This window comes from Chiloscyllium punctatum, chromosome 19 (assembly GCF_047496795.1).
Source record: "Chiloscyllium punctatum isolate Juve2018m chromosome 19, sChiPun1.3, whole genome shotgun sequence".
In the NCBI taxonomy this organism is placed as follows: domain Eukaryota; kingdom Metazoa; phylum Chordata; class Chondrichthyes; order Orectolobiformes; family Hemiscylliidae; genus Chiloscyllium; species Chiloscyllium punctatum.
Genome location: NC_092757.1, coordinates 86,887,730 through 86,904,738, shown reverse-complemented (window position 1 = coordinate 86,904,738; position 17,009 = coordinate 86,887,730). Strand labels below are relative to the sequence as shown.

At 40.8% G+C, this 17,009-nt stretch overlaps 1 protein-coding gene across 5 annotated transcripts in view; it reads left to right on the top strand.

Moving 5' to 3' along the window:
* The first annotated feature begins 1,784 nt into the window (after positions 1-1,784).
* Positions 1,785-17,009, top strand: part of ulk2 (unc-51 like autophagy activating kinase 2) — a 122,250-nt gene continuing 107,025 nt past the window's right edge. For all 5 annotated transcript variants that reach the window (XM_072589971.1, XM_072589970.1, XM_072589972.1 and 2 more), the window contains exons 1-2: positions 1,785-2,411; positions 16,685-16,777. In XM_072589971.1, coding sequence (XP_072446072.1) covers positions 2,322-2,411; positions 16,685-16,777 — 183 coding nt within the window. In that variant the 5' untranslated portion in view covers positions 1,785-2,321. The remainder of the gene's footprint in view (positions 2,412-16,684; positions 16,778-17,009) is intronic.

Sequence of the window (17,009 nt, the reverse complement as noted above, 5' to 3'; positions counted from 1 at the left end):
AGTTGAAGTGTTCCGAGGCGGAAGATGAGGCATTCTTCCTCCAGGCGTCTGGTGGTGAGGGAGCGGCGGTGAAGGAAGCCCAGGACCTCCATGTCCTCGGCAGAGTGGGAGGGGGAGTTGAAATGTTGGGCCACGGGGCGGTGTGGTTGATTGGTGCGGGTGTCCCGGAGATGTTCCCTAAAGCGCTCTGCTAGGAGGCGCCCAGTCTCCCCAATGTAGAGGAGACCGCATCGGGAGCAATGGATACAATAAATGATATTAGTGGATGTGCAAGTAAAACTTTGATGGATGTGGAAGGCTCCTTGCGGGCCTTGGATAGAGGTGAGGGAGGAGGTGTGGGTGCAGGTTTTACAGTTATTTAGCCCCTTGAGCCTGTCCTGTCACAATCAGATCCTGGCTGATTTGTGGCTTAACTCAATATATCTGCCTTTGATCCAGAATCCTGAACACATTTGCTAAAGACAAATGTATCTATTTCAGATTTAAAATGAACAATTGCCTACATTAACTGCTGTTGTGAGAGTTCCAAACCTCTACCATCCATTGTGTGTAGAAGTGCTTCCTTATATCTCTCCCGAACCGTCTGGCCCTAAGTTTTAGACTACACTCCCTAGAATCCCCAACCAGTGAAAATAGTTTATCTACCCTGTCTGATAAATTGTTAAGTGGTCATACCACTTGGTTATCACCTGTCCATAATCATGTTGCTATGAAAGGATGTTTCCTTGCAGTGGGTAATCTCGAAGGAGAGGTCATAATTTTAGCTAAGTGTTAGCAGATTTAAAACCGATGAGGAAAAATTGTTTCTCAAAGAGTCATGAATTTGTGGAATCATCTGCTTCAGAGTGTGGTTGACGCTGTGACATTGAGTAAATTTAAGGAGGAGATGGATTTTTAATTTGTAATGGGTTGAAGGGATAGGGCGAGCAGGCAGGAAAGTGGTGATGAGGCTAAGATCAGCCATGATTGTATTAAATGGTGGAGTGGTCATGAGGGGCTGAATGGCCTACTCCTGCTCCCAGTTCTCATGTGTTGCTAAGGTGTACATAGTGAGAAGGAGGACAAGGCCATTGTGTCCTTCTCTTTGGCTAGTCTATTGTCCCCATTGGAGGGGATTGTGGTCCCTTTAACAGTTGTTACTCAAACTCCTTACATAAGGGACGGAAGTGACGCACAGGCGGGGGTACGTCACAGACAGGGTCCATCTCTTCAAAACAACAAATCATTGCACATTCAATATCTTTATTGAACACAGAGGCACCCACCCAACCAACAACTCTCACTGTTGCAGATCCCCATCAGGATGGAATTGTTGTCTGACTCTATTATGTCTCTCCACTGGACTCAAGGGGTCATTGAGACCCATTGACTTGTTTCCTATTTTGGGGAGTGAGGGGGGACTACTTCGCAGGCGGCGGAAGAGCGCGGGCGGAGCGCGCCCGTGTAAACAAACCCGGCGGAGGGATACGCGTGCGGCTGGTGAGGCGTCCGGCGGAGGGAGAAACGAAAACCGTTAGCGTCCGCAGGTGGGGGGTGGGACTCCTCACGCCGCGGAAAAAAAAACAAAACCCCCGTCCCCCTCACTCATCCACTCCAGGGGCTGGCGAGCCTTGAGGGCCTGTTCTATCCCCCCCCCCGTTCTGTGAAGTTGGGGTCCGTGGAAGCGCTCAGAAAGGGAGAGAAAAGGGCGCACTGTTTGCGCGAGGGTGCAGGGAGACGGTGTTGGGGGGACGGGGAGGGGGTGCTGCGGCGCTATATAAAGCGTGCTGCGGCGGTTGGCTCCTTCAGTCCGGGTCGTCGTCAGCGGCGGCAAGAAGTCGAGGGGGGGCGGGCGAATGTATAATTAACAAAAAAAAACACCCAGCCCCCTGCTACCATGACAAAAGAAACAATAAAAACACCGTAGCAACACCATAGGGTTGGGGGGGGGGGTGGGATAGGGTGTATTTTTGTTTTTTGTAGAGAAAGCACCGTCACTTCAGATAATCGCCTGCTTTTATTTATATATTATATATATGTGTTTATAAGTCTATGCTCTATTTAATGCTAAGTATGCGCAGGAATCGGACTCCGGTGGAGTGGGATTATGCTGCTGCTGCTTCAGCTGGTTGTCCCGAGGAGCTGCTGCTGCTGCTGCTGCTGGCCTTCGCTGGGGGAGTCGGTATCTGCCGTGCGACTAACTCTCTGAGGGAGGGAGACACCCCGACCCCGACCCTGACCCTGACCCCGACCCTGCCAGCGGCGGCACCGTCCTCCGTCTCGTCACTCGCCGCTCTCCTCCCGGCCCCTCTGTCCTCGTAGCCCCGCCGTTCCTGCCGGTCATGGAGGTGGTGGGCGACTTCGAGTACAACAGGAAGGATCTCATAGGACACGGCGCCTTCGCGGTGGTCTTTAAAGGCCGCCACAGGAAGGTAATGAGGGGAGGGGGGTCTGAATTGTCTGAGTGTTTTGTTTTTAAATGTGTCTGTGTGTATGTGTATAATTTCGCTTCACGACTCGGGCTGGACTTGTTTGCATCGTGCGCAAACTTGTGAGCTCTTTTCTCAGGCACGGTTTGGAGATGCCACTGTTGGACTGGGGGCGTTTTTTAAAAATAAAATCACACGATGCACCAGGTTATAGTCCAACAGGTTTGTTGTGTGATTAAAATCTTTCTCGGGTTATCCCATACGAGCTCTGCCACAAATGCAAGCTTTTCTGTGCAGTGGCTGGCTTGTACTAATTGTAGCCTTGAGGAGGTGCATGCCTGTTACATGTTTGCTGCAAGTGCACCCACACTCACTTGGCTCTGCCAGTAGGTGTTGTTGACTGCTTTTTTGCTGGCATGCTCTTTTGTGTTTGGAAGTTAACCGTTACCTGTATCTGTCGCTGCCTCTCAAGTGGTGTATTGTATCTAAAACACAACAGACAACAATTTGCTAACATGAGCTGGACTTCTTACACCCTTCTGAAATCCAGGCAAATGTTTCCTTTTAGTACATGACAGCATATTTGGTTTTTCTTCTGGATTGTCTCCAGCTCTGTTAAAAAGGAGAAGGTCTTTCATGGTTAAATGAAAAGCCTCTTTGGCATTGGTGGTTGTAGATTCGTTTGGATTCCAGCTGGACATGTTGTATTGTGACAGATTGTGGAAATCTCATAGCCTTTTCTTTGTCACTGTGAAAGATGTTTTCCATGTTTGTTTACTGAAGTTGATCTCTACTTCCTAACGGACGCTCTGTAGCATAAATTCGCAGTAGCCTGCGTTAGCATCTTGGTGTCTGTTTGGATCTCTGAATGTTCCACCTTGCAAAAGTCGGCACTTTGCTGCTTCCCAATACCATCCGGGAGATCCAAGCCTGTTCCCAGCTGGGTAGATGCCAGGGTTGCCTTCATAAATCTCTAACAATCCTGGGTTTGAGGGATGGGAGCATACGAGATCCCTTACCAGTTGCTAAAATCTATCCATTGGTGCTGAGATTCATGATTATTGAGATGACTGGAACCCAAAATCAGTGTGATGACTGACCATCAATAGTTTTGCTAGTTTTTAATCTACCATTGATTTTGGAGAGGATATTGATTTTGGAGAGGATGATTATTATTTTTAAAAAGTTCTCATTTTGACCTAAGGGAACCATTGGGTGCTGGGATGTGGCTTAAATGGTAGCCTCAGATATCTCGCCAAATAACAATTCTTATTTTTGACAGTATTGTCAGGATAACAACAGAAGAAAATACTGAAGGAACTTCACACCTTTAGAGGAAGTTGCAATTTGAATTTTGAGTTCCGTGTGATTGTTTTGGACCCCAAGAGTCTGTAATCAATTATTGCGCTGTCACTACTCTAGTTTAGGTATCCAGGGCAGACTAAAGACTGACCCTGGGATTCAACTAGGCCATCAGTCTCTTCATTGAAAGATTTCTGGCCGTATAAACCCTAATTTATCTATTCAAGTTATTGGGGGTCACATTTTTTTCTATTTTTAATTTGTTTCTATATCATTTGTTTCTACACAGATATCTGTTTCTAAGTACAAGGCCAGTAGTGCTTCCATCAGCTTGTGTGTTAAGTATCATGAGAATGGTGTGTGATGTTCCATCTTTGAATTTCTTTGTTTCGGCTGAACTTGAGCAGGGATTGCAGGATCTGTACTTTCCTCCACTTGTGTATTAGTACACAAATCAAATGTATTATTTAGCTTTGTCTAGATGAATTTTGATTTTATACTCAAAGTTTTCAGCAGTATGGTGTTTATATAATTTGAGAAACACTGACATGATATTAGCAAGATCTGTAAAATTGATATTTGAGGAAGGATCCAGTGAGCTGGTGCACATGAACTTACATGATTGTCAGATGTGCACGTGTTGAGCTCCATCTTTGTAGTGGAAAGATGCCAGAGAGAAACAGTTGTCGCTTATTAAGCCCCATGATATTGGAAATGCATACATTTTATGGAGTGCAGCCAATATATCCACACAAACGACATGTTAGATGATTGAAGGTTTAATAGTGTTGTGCTTGGGTGAAGAATGTTGAGGAGAAAGTGAGGACTGCAGATGCTGGAGATCAGAGCTGAAAATGTGTTGCTGGAAAAGCGCAGCAGGTCAGGCAGCATCCAAGGAGCAGGAGAATTGATGCTTCCTGAAGAAGGGCTGATGCCCGAAACGTCGATTCTCCTGCTCCTTGGATGCTGCCTGACATGCTGCGCTTTTCCAGCAACACATTTTCAGCTCTGAAGAATGTTGAACAAGCTATTGTTAGAACTCTGTTCCGGTTGATTTGATTCAGTGTTGTTTTACGTCCATTTGTATCATTATATCAGATGGATGCAACCTTAATTTAGAATACTATGCAAAATACAGTCCTAACAATGTAGGAGTATACTGCACTCCAGTGTAACCTTGGCTTAAGTGTGTATCAGATACCTGGATTGATGATTGAATCCACAATTAAGAAATAAGGGTTCTAACAACTGAGCCAAGCTGATGTTTGTGAGGCATTTGCAGAGACTTGTCATATAATTGTTTGTGCGTGTTTTACAATATCAGTGGTAGTGACATGAAAGAATATTGTCCCCCATTGTGTGACTTAAAAGGCAAGTAGAGGGATTTATTTCAATGCAAGTCAATGTAAGGTTTCTCATTAGTAAAATAGCTCCTCTTCCAGCATTATCTGTCCCAGTTAATCGGGATAGAAATAATTGAAGAATTGGCTTGGGGCTGAATTCCTGCTGCTGCAGCCCCTGATAAACCGTTTCTTTGTTCTGGTAACTTCACAGGAATGCCACTTTGAAAATAGAACAAGAATGGTTGTAACTCTTTTCTTCACAGGTTCTGTTTCAATTGAGAGCATCTGATGCAGGAATAATTTACCTTGGTTTAGCCTTGGTTAGTTTATTGAAAGGTTTTGGTTATTTTAGATCGATAGCAATGATGATCTTCACCACATGTCCTTGATGCTTGTGTAATCACTAGTACTTCACTCAGTTTTCCTGGATAATGACTTTTTGCTCCTGAAATGTTGTTCATTCAGAGCTGAATGCTCTTGAGCCAAATTCCCTTTTGAGTGCTATGTAAAAGATCTGCTTGGGTTCAGATTACATGGAGCAAGGACAAATTTGCTTATCTATTATCTGTCAATATTACAGTTCGTTTGCAAGATCAATTTAGCATGGAGACAAAGAAATGGCATTGCAGTCTTCTAGTACTGCAGTGACTGGGAAACATAATTCTCTCCTTGTGCAGAATTACTTTTCTAAAATAGACTTGTTTTGTAACCCTTTGTTTGTCTCCCAATGCACCTTGCTATAAGAATCCTGAATTGCTGTTGTCTGAGTCTAGGAAAGGATGAACTACACCAGTGTACAATATTGTGTCAGCAATAACAGGCTTTGTTCACAAGAATTAAAGTCACTTGAGTCAATTTTCCTGGAGTGCAGAGGGTTTATCAGCCATGTCACTGGGGCAGTTAGATGAATTTGGAACAGAATCGGCTGTGCTAGAAGTGAAGGTCAGTGCTTCTGCTTCTTTAAGAATGTTCAGCTTTCTTTGTTCTGATACATACAAATGTATAAATTAGGAACAGCAGTAGGCCATGAGTCTCCTCTGCCATTCATTAAGATAGTGGCTGATCTGGTTACTTGACATTCCTGTCTACCTCGAGTAATCTTTTACTCTCTTTCCTAACGAGAGTATCCATATAAGATTATTAAAGGATTGGACACTCTGGAGGCAGGAAACATGTTTCTGCTGATGGGTGAGTGCCGAACCAGAGGACACAGCTTAAAAATACGGGGTAGACCATTTAGGACAGAGATGAGGAGAAACTTCTTCACCCAGAGAGTGGTGGCTGTGTGGAATGCTCTGCCCCAGAGGGCAGTGGAGGCCCAGTCTCTGGATTCATTTAAGAAAGAGTTGGATAGTGGAATCAAGGGTTATGCAGATAAGGCAGGAACAGGATACTGATTTAAGGATGATCAGACATGATCATATTGAATGGTGGTGCAGGCTCGAAGGGCAGAATGGCCTACTCCCGCACCTATTGTCTATTGAGTCTATCTGCCTTAAAAATATTTAGAGGCTCAGCTTCCACTGACTTTTCAAGATCAGAGTTCCAAAGACACTCAAACCTCTGAGAAAATAATTCTTATCTGCCTTAAATAGGTAGCCCTTATTTTTAACAGTGACCCTTTAGTTGTAGGTTCTCTCCCAAGAGAAATGCCCCGCTACATCCAAGAAGCCTCAGGTTCTTGTCTGTTTCAATCCAGCCACCCCTTATTTTTTCTAAACTCCAATGAATACAAGCTTAGCCTAACCAACCTTTCTTCACAAGGCAACTCACCCATTTCCAGGTATTAGTCCAGTAAACTTTCTTTGAACATTTCCATTGCATTTACGTTCTTAAATAAGGAAACCAACATCATACACAGTAATCCAGATGTGATGTCACCAATGTCCTGCACAACTGAAACTTAACCTCCCTATTTTTGTATCCAGTTACCCTTGCAATAAATAATAGCATTCTAATAGCTTTCCTAATTGCCTGTTTTACCTGCAAATAACTTTTAACAATTCATATACTGGGATATCTAGATCCCTGTGCACCTTAGAGATTGCTTGTTGTTTAGATAAATGTCTTTATTTTCCTAACATGTTTCATGTTTTTTCACATTTGCCATATCTTTGTCCACTCAGTTAACTTATCTACCTCCCTTTAAAGATTCCTTGTGTCATCTTTACATTCTTAACCTTTTTTTGTGTGAATGGCAAATTTGGCGAATTTATACTCAGTCCCTTCACTCTAAGTCATTTATATAAATTGTAAAAACTTGGAGTGCCAGGACTATTCCTTGTAGCACATCATGTGTTAAATCTTGACAACCTGAATATTACCAATTAATGACTATTCTTTCTTCCCTTTCTATCCTTTATTTATGCTTACATGTTGTCCCCATGAGCTTTTATTTTCCACAATAACCTCTGAGGCATCTTATCTAAAGCTTTTTCGAAATCAATGCATTCACCAGTTCCCCTTTATCCATAGCATATGTTATTTCCTCAAGGAACTCCAGTAAATTAGATAAATATAATTTTCCTTTCACAATACCTTGTTGACTCTGCGTGATTACTTTGAACATTATTAAGTGCTTTGTTGTAACATATTTAATATATTCTGTTTTCTCTGTGACAGATGTTAAACTAACTAGCCTGCATTTCCTGCTTACTGTCTCCCTTTTTGAATAAAGAATTTATTTTTGCTATTTGCCAATGTATTGGATCCTTCCCCGAATCTAGAGAAGTTAAGAAAATCAAACCAGTGCGTCAACTGTCTTACTAGCCAGTACTTGTAAGATTCTAGGATGAAGTACATCAGGACTTGGGGACCTGTCAGCCTGCAGCTCCAACAATTTGCTCAGTACCACACTCCTGGTGATTATCATTTTCTTGTTCATTTTCCCCCTCCTCTATTTCCAGATTCAGAACTATTTCTGGGATGTTACTTCTAAACACTTCAGTACACCGATACAAAATACCTGTTAATCTGCCATTTTATTTTTCCTTATTAATTCTCCAGGCTCACTTTCTCTAGGACCAGTGTTGACACTGTTAATTCTTTACATTTTTTTGAAAATCAATAGAAAGGCTCACACTTTTTGTTTTATATTTCTAGCTGCCTTTCTCTTGTAATCTGATGTTTCTCTCTATATTAATGTTTCTTTAAAAAAAATTACACAACGCCTGGTGATAATCCAACAGGTTTATTTGGAAGTGCAAGCTTTCGGAGCGCTGCTCCTTTGTCAGGTAGCTACCTGCCGAAGGAGCAGCACTCAGTGCTGTACATCTCTGACACTCCAAAAACTTATACTCCCAAATGAACCTGCTGAGGGGTGTTGTGTAATTTTTAACTTCCTCCACCCCAGTCCAACACTGGCACCTCCACATCATACTAATCTTTTGTCAGTCTTTGCTTTTTTTTATATTCTGCCAATCTTCTAATCTGTCACCCATTGTTTTGCACTTTCTTTAAGTTTAATGCTATCTTTAATTTTATTTAGACTGAGCCCTCTCCTTGGATTTTTTTCTTGCCGGAATGTACCCTTTCTATATAATCTGAATTATCCCCAGAAACGTCTGCCCTTCTCTATTACCTATTCCATTACTAATATTCCAGTTCACTTCAGTTCTGCTGTCGCGTCCTCATAATTTCAGTTTAAAATACTAATCATGGACCCACCTGTCGTCCTCCAAATGAATATAAAATGTAATCCCTGAAATAATTAATAAATCCTACCTCATTTCCAAGTCTTGTATAGCCTGCTCTCTAGTCAGCCCTAGCTCTGAGAAAATATCCCGAAAGCATTATATGAATTCTTCATCTCTGCTGTCCTTGTCCATGTGATTTTACCAGTCTACATGTAGATTAAAATCCCTCATGATTTTTTACAGGCTTCCTGATGAGCTCCCATTATTTCTTCATTTATACACCATCTTACAGTATGGCTTGTTAGGGACTTGTGAAACATTCCCACAAGCGATATCTCGCCTTTATCACTTCTGATGTCTGCTCAAACTGCTTCTACCTCCTGATTTCCTGAACTTAGACTGTTCACAACCCCTGTCCATTGTTCCAATGCTTTAACTAGTGGGCATCCACTTTTTCATTTATTCAATGACTTCAGAAGAAGCTGAATCTGGAGAGGCTGAACTCTGCTATGGAATGTTTAATATTTACCATCCAAAGTTGGCTGATTCTCAATCCTGATTTAGCAGAAGCTTTGTTATGGTAAATAATGGTGCACTATTTCATAGCATTGTTGAAACTTAATATATTATGCTAGGTTAATTTGCAGTAAACTAGTCGAACTGTGCTTTTATATCAGTTAACAGACTAATCGTTAGAGATGAGGTTTTTGATAAGCATAACACATTGAAAGATGAATTGTCATTTGAGGTATAATTCAAGCGCTGTTCTATTGTACAATTAATAACATTAAGAATATCATATTATCTGGATTAGTGGTGCTGGAAGAGCACAGCAGTTCAGGCAGCATCCAAGGAGCTTCGAAATCGACGTTTCTGGCAAAAGCCCTTCATCAGGAATAAAGGCGGAGAGCCTGAAGTGTGGAGAGATAAGCTAGAGGAGGGTGGGGGTGGGGAGAGAGTAGCATAGAGTACAATGGGTGAGTGGGGGAGGGGATGAAGGTGATAGGTCAGGGAGGAGAGGGTGGAGTGGATAGGTGGAAAAGGAGATAGGCAGGTAGGACAAGTCATGGTGACAGTGCTGAGCTGGAAGTTTGGAACTAGGGTGAGGTGGGGGAAGGGGAAATGAGGAAACTGTTGAAGTCCACATTGATGCCCTGGGGTTGAAGTGTTCCGAGGCAGAAGATGAGGCATTCTTCCTCCAGGCGTCTGGTGGTGAGGGAGCGGCGGTGAAGGAAGCCCAGGACCTCCATGTCCTCTGCAGAGTGGGTTGAAATGTTGGGCTGCGGGGCGGTGTGGTTGATTGGTGTGGGTGTCCAGGAGATGTTCCCTAAAGCGCTCTGCTAGGAGGCGCCCAGTCTCCCCAATGTAGAGGAGACCGCATCAGGAGCAACGGATACAATAAATGATACCAGTGGATGTGCACTTCAACAGTTTCCTCATTTCCCCTTGCCCCACCTCACCCTAGTTCCAAACTTCCAGCTCAGTAACTGTCCCCTTGACTTGTCCGGACTTGTCCTACCTGCCTATCTCCTTTTCCACCTATCCACTCCACCTTCTCCTCCCTGACCTATCACCTTCATCCCCTCCCCCACTCACCCATCGTACCCTATGCTACTTTCTCCCCACCCCCACCCTCCTCTAGCTTATCTCTCCACGCTTCAGGCTCACTGCCTTTATTCCTGATGAAGGGCTTTTGCCTGAAACGTCGATTTCGAAGCTACTTGGATGCTGCCTGAACTGCTGTGCTCTTCCAGCACCACTAATCCAGAATCTGGTTTCCAGCATCTGCAGTCATTGTTTTTACCTCCTTTATATCATATTATCTGTCAGATAGAAAAATAAAGTCCATTTGGTCTTTGACTGTAGTCTTTTTCTTGTCCCTCATATTTAGCAAAAGATTGATCTCTATGTATGTACTGTGCTGCATTATTAAGGCACTCTGCCTTTTAATCAGCTCTGTAGTGAGCTAATTAGGTGTCATATATCTGGAGACAACACTTTCCCATCTGAAGGAAAAAAATCAAAGGTGACTCAGCTGAACGTGTTGGGTACACTCCCCAGTGTCTAACAGTGAGAGATTTGCACATAACATAACATATAAATGGGCAAAAGGGAAAACCAAATAAGTGTGAAAGATGAGGCAATTAAATGAAGACAATTTGAATATTGGTTTTATTTGAGCACAGACACTCGTTATTTGAATGATAGGTTAAGTACTATTGTCAAATCTCAGAACCTAAAGTCACAGTATTCTGTATAACTGAATGAAACATTTGGAGCCCTTGATTGTATTTTTCAGTGGATAAAGTAATTCTCAAGTTATAGGTATATTATCTACAGTATTTCTATTTTTTCTGAATTGCTGTGATCGTATAAACGTTGGCAAATCCATTTGTTCCATTTTGAGGTTTTTTTTAAAGGAGCTTTTTGTCCACTTTATTTGGCAGTTTGTGTTGATTGAACTAATTTTGTGTGTTTGGATAGATTATATTTAATAGCTGTAGCTGACAGTAATTCTGCTTGTTCTATAACTGGCCTTATGATGTAGTTTTTAAATTTCTCCAGTGTTGCAGTATTATGACCCGACGTTTTAATGCCATCTGTATAGCATTTTCCAATATTGCCGATATTAATGGTAGCCTCCAGTTGATCTGTACCTCTGTGGAGTGGAAATGATCCTGTCGCTTGGGTACAGAACTTATTTAATAATTTTGTTCAAAGCTGAGTTGAACAGAAGGATCTGTTTCTGTGCTGTATAGGTCAATGACTCAATGACAAGAGGAGACTAATTAATCATATGATTTGATGCCATACTTAGTTTGGGTTTGACACAGACTGGCTCAGGTTTTCTCCCACTATCCAAAGATGTGCAAGTTAAGTGGACTGGCTATGGTAAATTGCCCAGAGTGTCCAGGAATGTGTAGGCTAGGTGGGTTAGCCATGGTAAATCCGTGGTATTGGGGATAGGGTGGGGTTTGGGTCTGGGTGGGGTTTGGGTCTGGGTGGGATGCTCTTCAGACAGTTAGTGTGCAGTTGATGGGCTAAATGGCCTCTTACTACAGAGATTTTATGACCAAGGAGAAAACAAAATGAAGCACTGTTTTCAGGTTTAGATTCCAAAGTATCGCTATTTTTAACAAATACTGCTTTCCATGTTATTGTGGACATATTGGGCTGTGACTTACATTTACATTGAGGGCTAGTCTGTCTTTGTGTGGTCTGGTCCATGTTGTAGTCTGTGGTCCATTGTGTCTTTTAGATTTGTGTGTTCTAGCTCTGCCTGTACTACTATATATACTTAATGTAGTGCTACTCCCTGTCAACTTTGCAAGGTTGCTCCAAGGTCCTGGAGCCCTTACACTAGAATCTGCTTGGTTAAGAAAACTTAAATGTAGGCAGGATTCAAATATGAATCCTCAAGCTTGGAAGTTCCACACTCTGAACTCTATGACAGACTGTCGAGAAGGAAGTACACAATCCAATATTTGCTGTTGGGCGAATGGTGGATTGGAGACTGAAGAGAAATTATAGCACCATTGTTAGGAATACCTCCCAGAAGGGAAGAGCAAGATGGAATATTTGCTTTTGGACAAAAGATTTAAGAAAGCAGGCTGGTCTCTGCAAATGTGTGTATTTGTGTATAAATTTGTGTTTTTTGTCTGCTGGAGTTAAATAAGGAGGCCTTTCTTGCAATGACTTGTTTCAGTTAAGCTGTTTTATCTGATTTATTCAATTGTGCTTTCACTCATTCTCAAACTTGCCAACAAAAAGTTTGACTTTTAGTTTTATGACCTGTTTGAATTTGTAGTTGGTACTTCCATGGTTTTCTGTTATATCTTAATGTTGTCTTTTGAAGTCCAAACATAAACTTTTTAATGGCATTTTAAAATTCTAATTCTGACAAATTGTCATTCTGCAAAGTCTACTTTAATATTTCTCTTGCTGACTTTTCCTGTAAGTGTCAACTATTTGCCAGTGTCTTCTATAATTCCTAGTTTGGCATTTGTTCCAGGTAGTCATGATATGGGCAGTGAGTGTCCCTAAGCCACCTGATTTTGAAAACCACTAAATTCTATCATATGCACTTACAGGGAGGTTGATGGTTGAGGTGAGGCAAGAGCCAAAGTACTTGAGCTACCATAATGGCTGTGATCAGCTAATTCCATGCAGCCAGAGCATCTGACCTATCTACCTTTCGAGTCTGAATATTACTGAGTAAAGATAGAAATATCAGTGGGATCTACTTACATTTGCATTTGAAATCTACTAATCTTTTCCATCTGCACTTTAGATTTAATGCTTTGAATTAAAAGTCTTATTTCTTTACCAAAAAAATTGCTGAAAAAAATGTATGTTGCATAAATAAAGAACTATAGATCTGAACTGGAACTCTGAAACAGAAACCGAAATTGCTGGCAAAACTCAGCAGGTCTGCCAGTATCTATGGAGAGAAAGCAGAATTAATGTTTTGGGTGTTGTGATCCTTCTATGCTGCATAAATGTGAGTTTAAAAATCAGTCATTAAGGAAGAAATTCCAGATGAGAACAATTTCATTTTGATCTGGTTAGTTACACTTCTGCCTCTGAATGAGTAAATTTGTGGATTAAGGTGTTCAAAAAAAATCATAAGGTATTTTTGGAAGAAACTTGTTTTCCAAGTGCCCTGACCAACAGCCCTCCCATAATTAGTTTCATCAAAAGCAGATTAACTGATTTCCATCCCATTTTTTGGTCTTTGAGACAAGCTGCACAATCCTAGGCACAATCACTCCCCTTCAGAAGTAATCCACTGTTGGTGAGGTGCTTTGGTATACATTCTAGGATTAAGCAGGATGTGATCTATAAATAGGTTTACTATTTCTGTTGCCCTACAGTGTTGAAATGTAGAGAAATATTGTTTTTTAAAAACTGCAGCTGATGGAAAGAATGTCAAAATTTATATTTAAGATCTTTCAAAACCTCATGATGCCCAAAAGTGCCTTACAAGCAGTGAAGTGCTTTTGAAGTGTTCTGAAGTAGGAAGCGTGTACGGTTTGGCAGAATCTTGAGTAAATAGATGAATTAAACATTTTGGGTATAGACTAGACATCAGTTCTATTTACTGGAAGGATCCAACCAGATGCATTCACCTTATTTTCTCCACAGATGCTGTCTGGCTTGCCATGTGTTCCCAACGTTTTTAATTTTTGTTCAAAATCCTTGGGGATTTTGTGGTATTGTGTACTTAACTGTTCAGTTTTTTGGTTTGAACCTAACTAGTGAGGTCACATTTCTGTGATATTTTAAATTTGAAAGATGTCTAGTGGAAAAACTTGGATTTTTGTTCCTCCTACAGATTAATAGGTCATGGTTTATAAAATCTCAAAGTAATTTGACCTCATCCTGGATAAATGCAGTATAATTACCTTTAGATTGCAATCTTCAAAGCATCATCTACTTTATTAGAATGACACTTACCATCTTCATCTTTAGTCAGTAACGATATTTTTTGAATGATTTCTGATAAGCATAGTAATTTTCATGTTTGTCAGTGCAAGCTGCCACAGGAAAGTACATTATCTGAGTTTCAAACTCAGCTTTCAGGAAAGAAAGGATATACCAGCTAAATTCCAACTTCCATTCAGCAGTCTTATATTGAATTCAAGCAAGGGATTTGGATTTGTGCAGCATATTGACCTCCAGGCACATAGTGTTGAAAATGGCTATGTGTTGCAAGATTTATATTTTGGGAAGCTGAGTCAGTTATTTCAGGGAGTGATTAAATATTTTTGTGGCTGTCACACATCCAGCTCAACAGATGTGAGAATGGAAATATTACATTGATGTAGTAAGCAATTTTGAGGCAACATTTAAAATATTTTATTAACCGGGTGAAAGAGGTTTGTACCAGTCTTGCATGATACACAGCTTTGTTTTATTCTTGCTATCTGATTTTTAAACTGCTTGTTGAGCTCTGCTTTCCTCTGAAACATGGATTGCCAATGTTTAGAGGTTTTTTTTGCTGTAAAAAGAAAGCCTTACATTTATATAATGCTTTTCAAGATAGCTGGATGTCTCAAAGCTTTGACAAACAATGAAGTACTTTTTGAAGTGTAGTAGTTGTTCTAGGAATCACAGAAACTGATTTGTGTTTCAGAAGCTCCCACCATCAATAATCTGGTTGTGACTCCATCTGTTTTCATCGTGATGTTGTTTGAACGTGTAATATTGGCCAGGAGACTGGGCATAGCTCCCCTGTTCCTCTTCAAAATAGTGTAATGGCACCCAAGCAGGCTTAAAATCTCAGTGAGAGCCAACTTTGTGCTGGACTGGAGCGAGAGCTATTATTTTGATAATTTGAGGTTATTTGGAGGAAACAAAATATACAGAATCCATGTCTCCCAGTTTGCAGTTATTAATCCCAAAAATCAACTAAATTTAATCGAACTTTTACATAGTGTTTTTGAATGTGGACTGAGACTTGATGTATGAGACACTGCCAGTTCCATTTGTTCATTGGAACCACATAGCTGTTTCTGGCTTCAAACCACTTCCCTCAGATTGCATTGCTGGCAGCAGTACAGATCAGTACGCTGTCTTGCAGCATGATTTTTCTTCCCAATTTACAACAAGATTCAATAAGTGTGATCACTTGAGTGAGGTCAGGCCATTACTGGATTAACCTTTATTAGATCAGACCATGGGTAGCCTTTCAAGCTGCATGTCCTGGTCCAGTCAACTCCAGTCTGTTCACCCTGACCATTTTTAGAGATTGAGCCAGACCACCAGCCAATAAATGTACAGCAAGTGTTACCTCACCAACATTGCCAGGATTCCCGGCTCCGGGCCTGTCACAACCTTGAGCCATGTGGATAACACCTTCGTGTTCTCCTTGTGTTGGCCTATTCTCAGGAATTCATAGTTAAAACCTGTCCACTAGAAACAGCTTGTTAATTAAAGACCAAGTGATACCTACCCAGTGAGATTGTTGTTAGGTTGCCAAATTAATTTCATTTGAAATCTACAGCTGTAATATTATGGCAAATTTTGTATTGTCCTTTTGAAAGAAAAGGACCTCATCTTCGCATACACGTCATCCAGTGGGTTTCAGCTTAGTTTATGTAAGTAAATAGAGTCTGATATTTTTATTGCTTCATGGATTTGCAGTTGAACATGTCAAGTAAATGAAATATATTTTATGTATTTATTACAGCAGTTTTAACAGGGAAATGATCAGACCTGCATGTTAGGTATAAACCAATGTTGGTAGTTAATTTGGACATCTTTCAAGCTAATAGTTGTATACACACAAATAACAATGCAAGTCTTTTTATTAATTTCTTTGTGAAACATAAAATTGGAAGGCAGTGAGCAGAGATTAAGCAGTTCATTACGGAAGGAAGCGGAGAATGCTAGAAAAATGACTGCTCCTGTATAACACTTTATGAAAGTTGGGTTAATCACCACCACCTCATGGTTGAGGAATAGTGTACAGAGAACTGAAGAATAAGTCTAAATATAGATAATGTGAAAATGGAAGGAAGGAGAAATTGTCGGCGCTAACACATTTTTTATAGCATCTGCTGTGTAAAAATGTTACACTGTGTAGAATTTCCACGCCAAGCTGCAACCTGTCAATTTTCATTCAATGAATTTCTGTAATAGACAAAATCTTAATGTATTTTTAGTTTGGCTTTTGTACTGCACTGCTTAAAAACTCATATCTTTTCTATTGTTCATGTATTCAGTGTTTAAATACTGCCAATAGCTCAGGATGTGGCTGTCGGTATATTTTTATATGCATTTTGAGAGATTCTATCATGTATCATTTGTTAATGCCATTTGGTTGGGGCTAAGCTGTATAGGTAAAAACAATATACCTCAGTGAAGAAAACAAATAGATCAATACTGCAAATATATTTACATTTAGAATACTACTGTTGCAAATTTCTTAGTCATTCTGCAACTTTTAATTTCTCATCTGCATTTGTAAATTACCTTGTTTATCTTTCCTTAGAAATCCGACTGGGAAGTAGCTGTGAAATGCATAAACAAGAAAAATCTGTCAAAATCTCAAATTCTGCTCGGGAAAGAAATCAAGATATTAAAGGTACTATGTCCCTTTGATTTATCACTAGATAAGATAAAGGTTGAGAAATCGCCTTTAGTGCTTGGATTTTGTTTTTCTCCACTAAAAGTAGATATTCAAGTAAGCTGTTATAAGATAGTGAAGACCGCAGATGTTGGAGAGTCAGAGTAGATAGTGTTCTGCTGGACAAAGCTCAGCATGTCAGGCAACATGTGAGGAGCAGGAGAGTCGACATTTCAGGCAGGATCCTTCT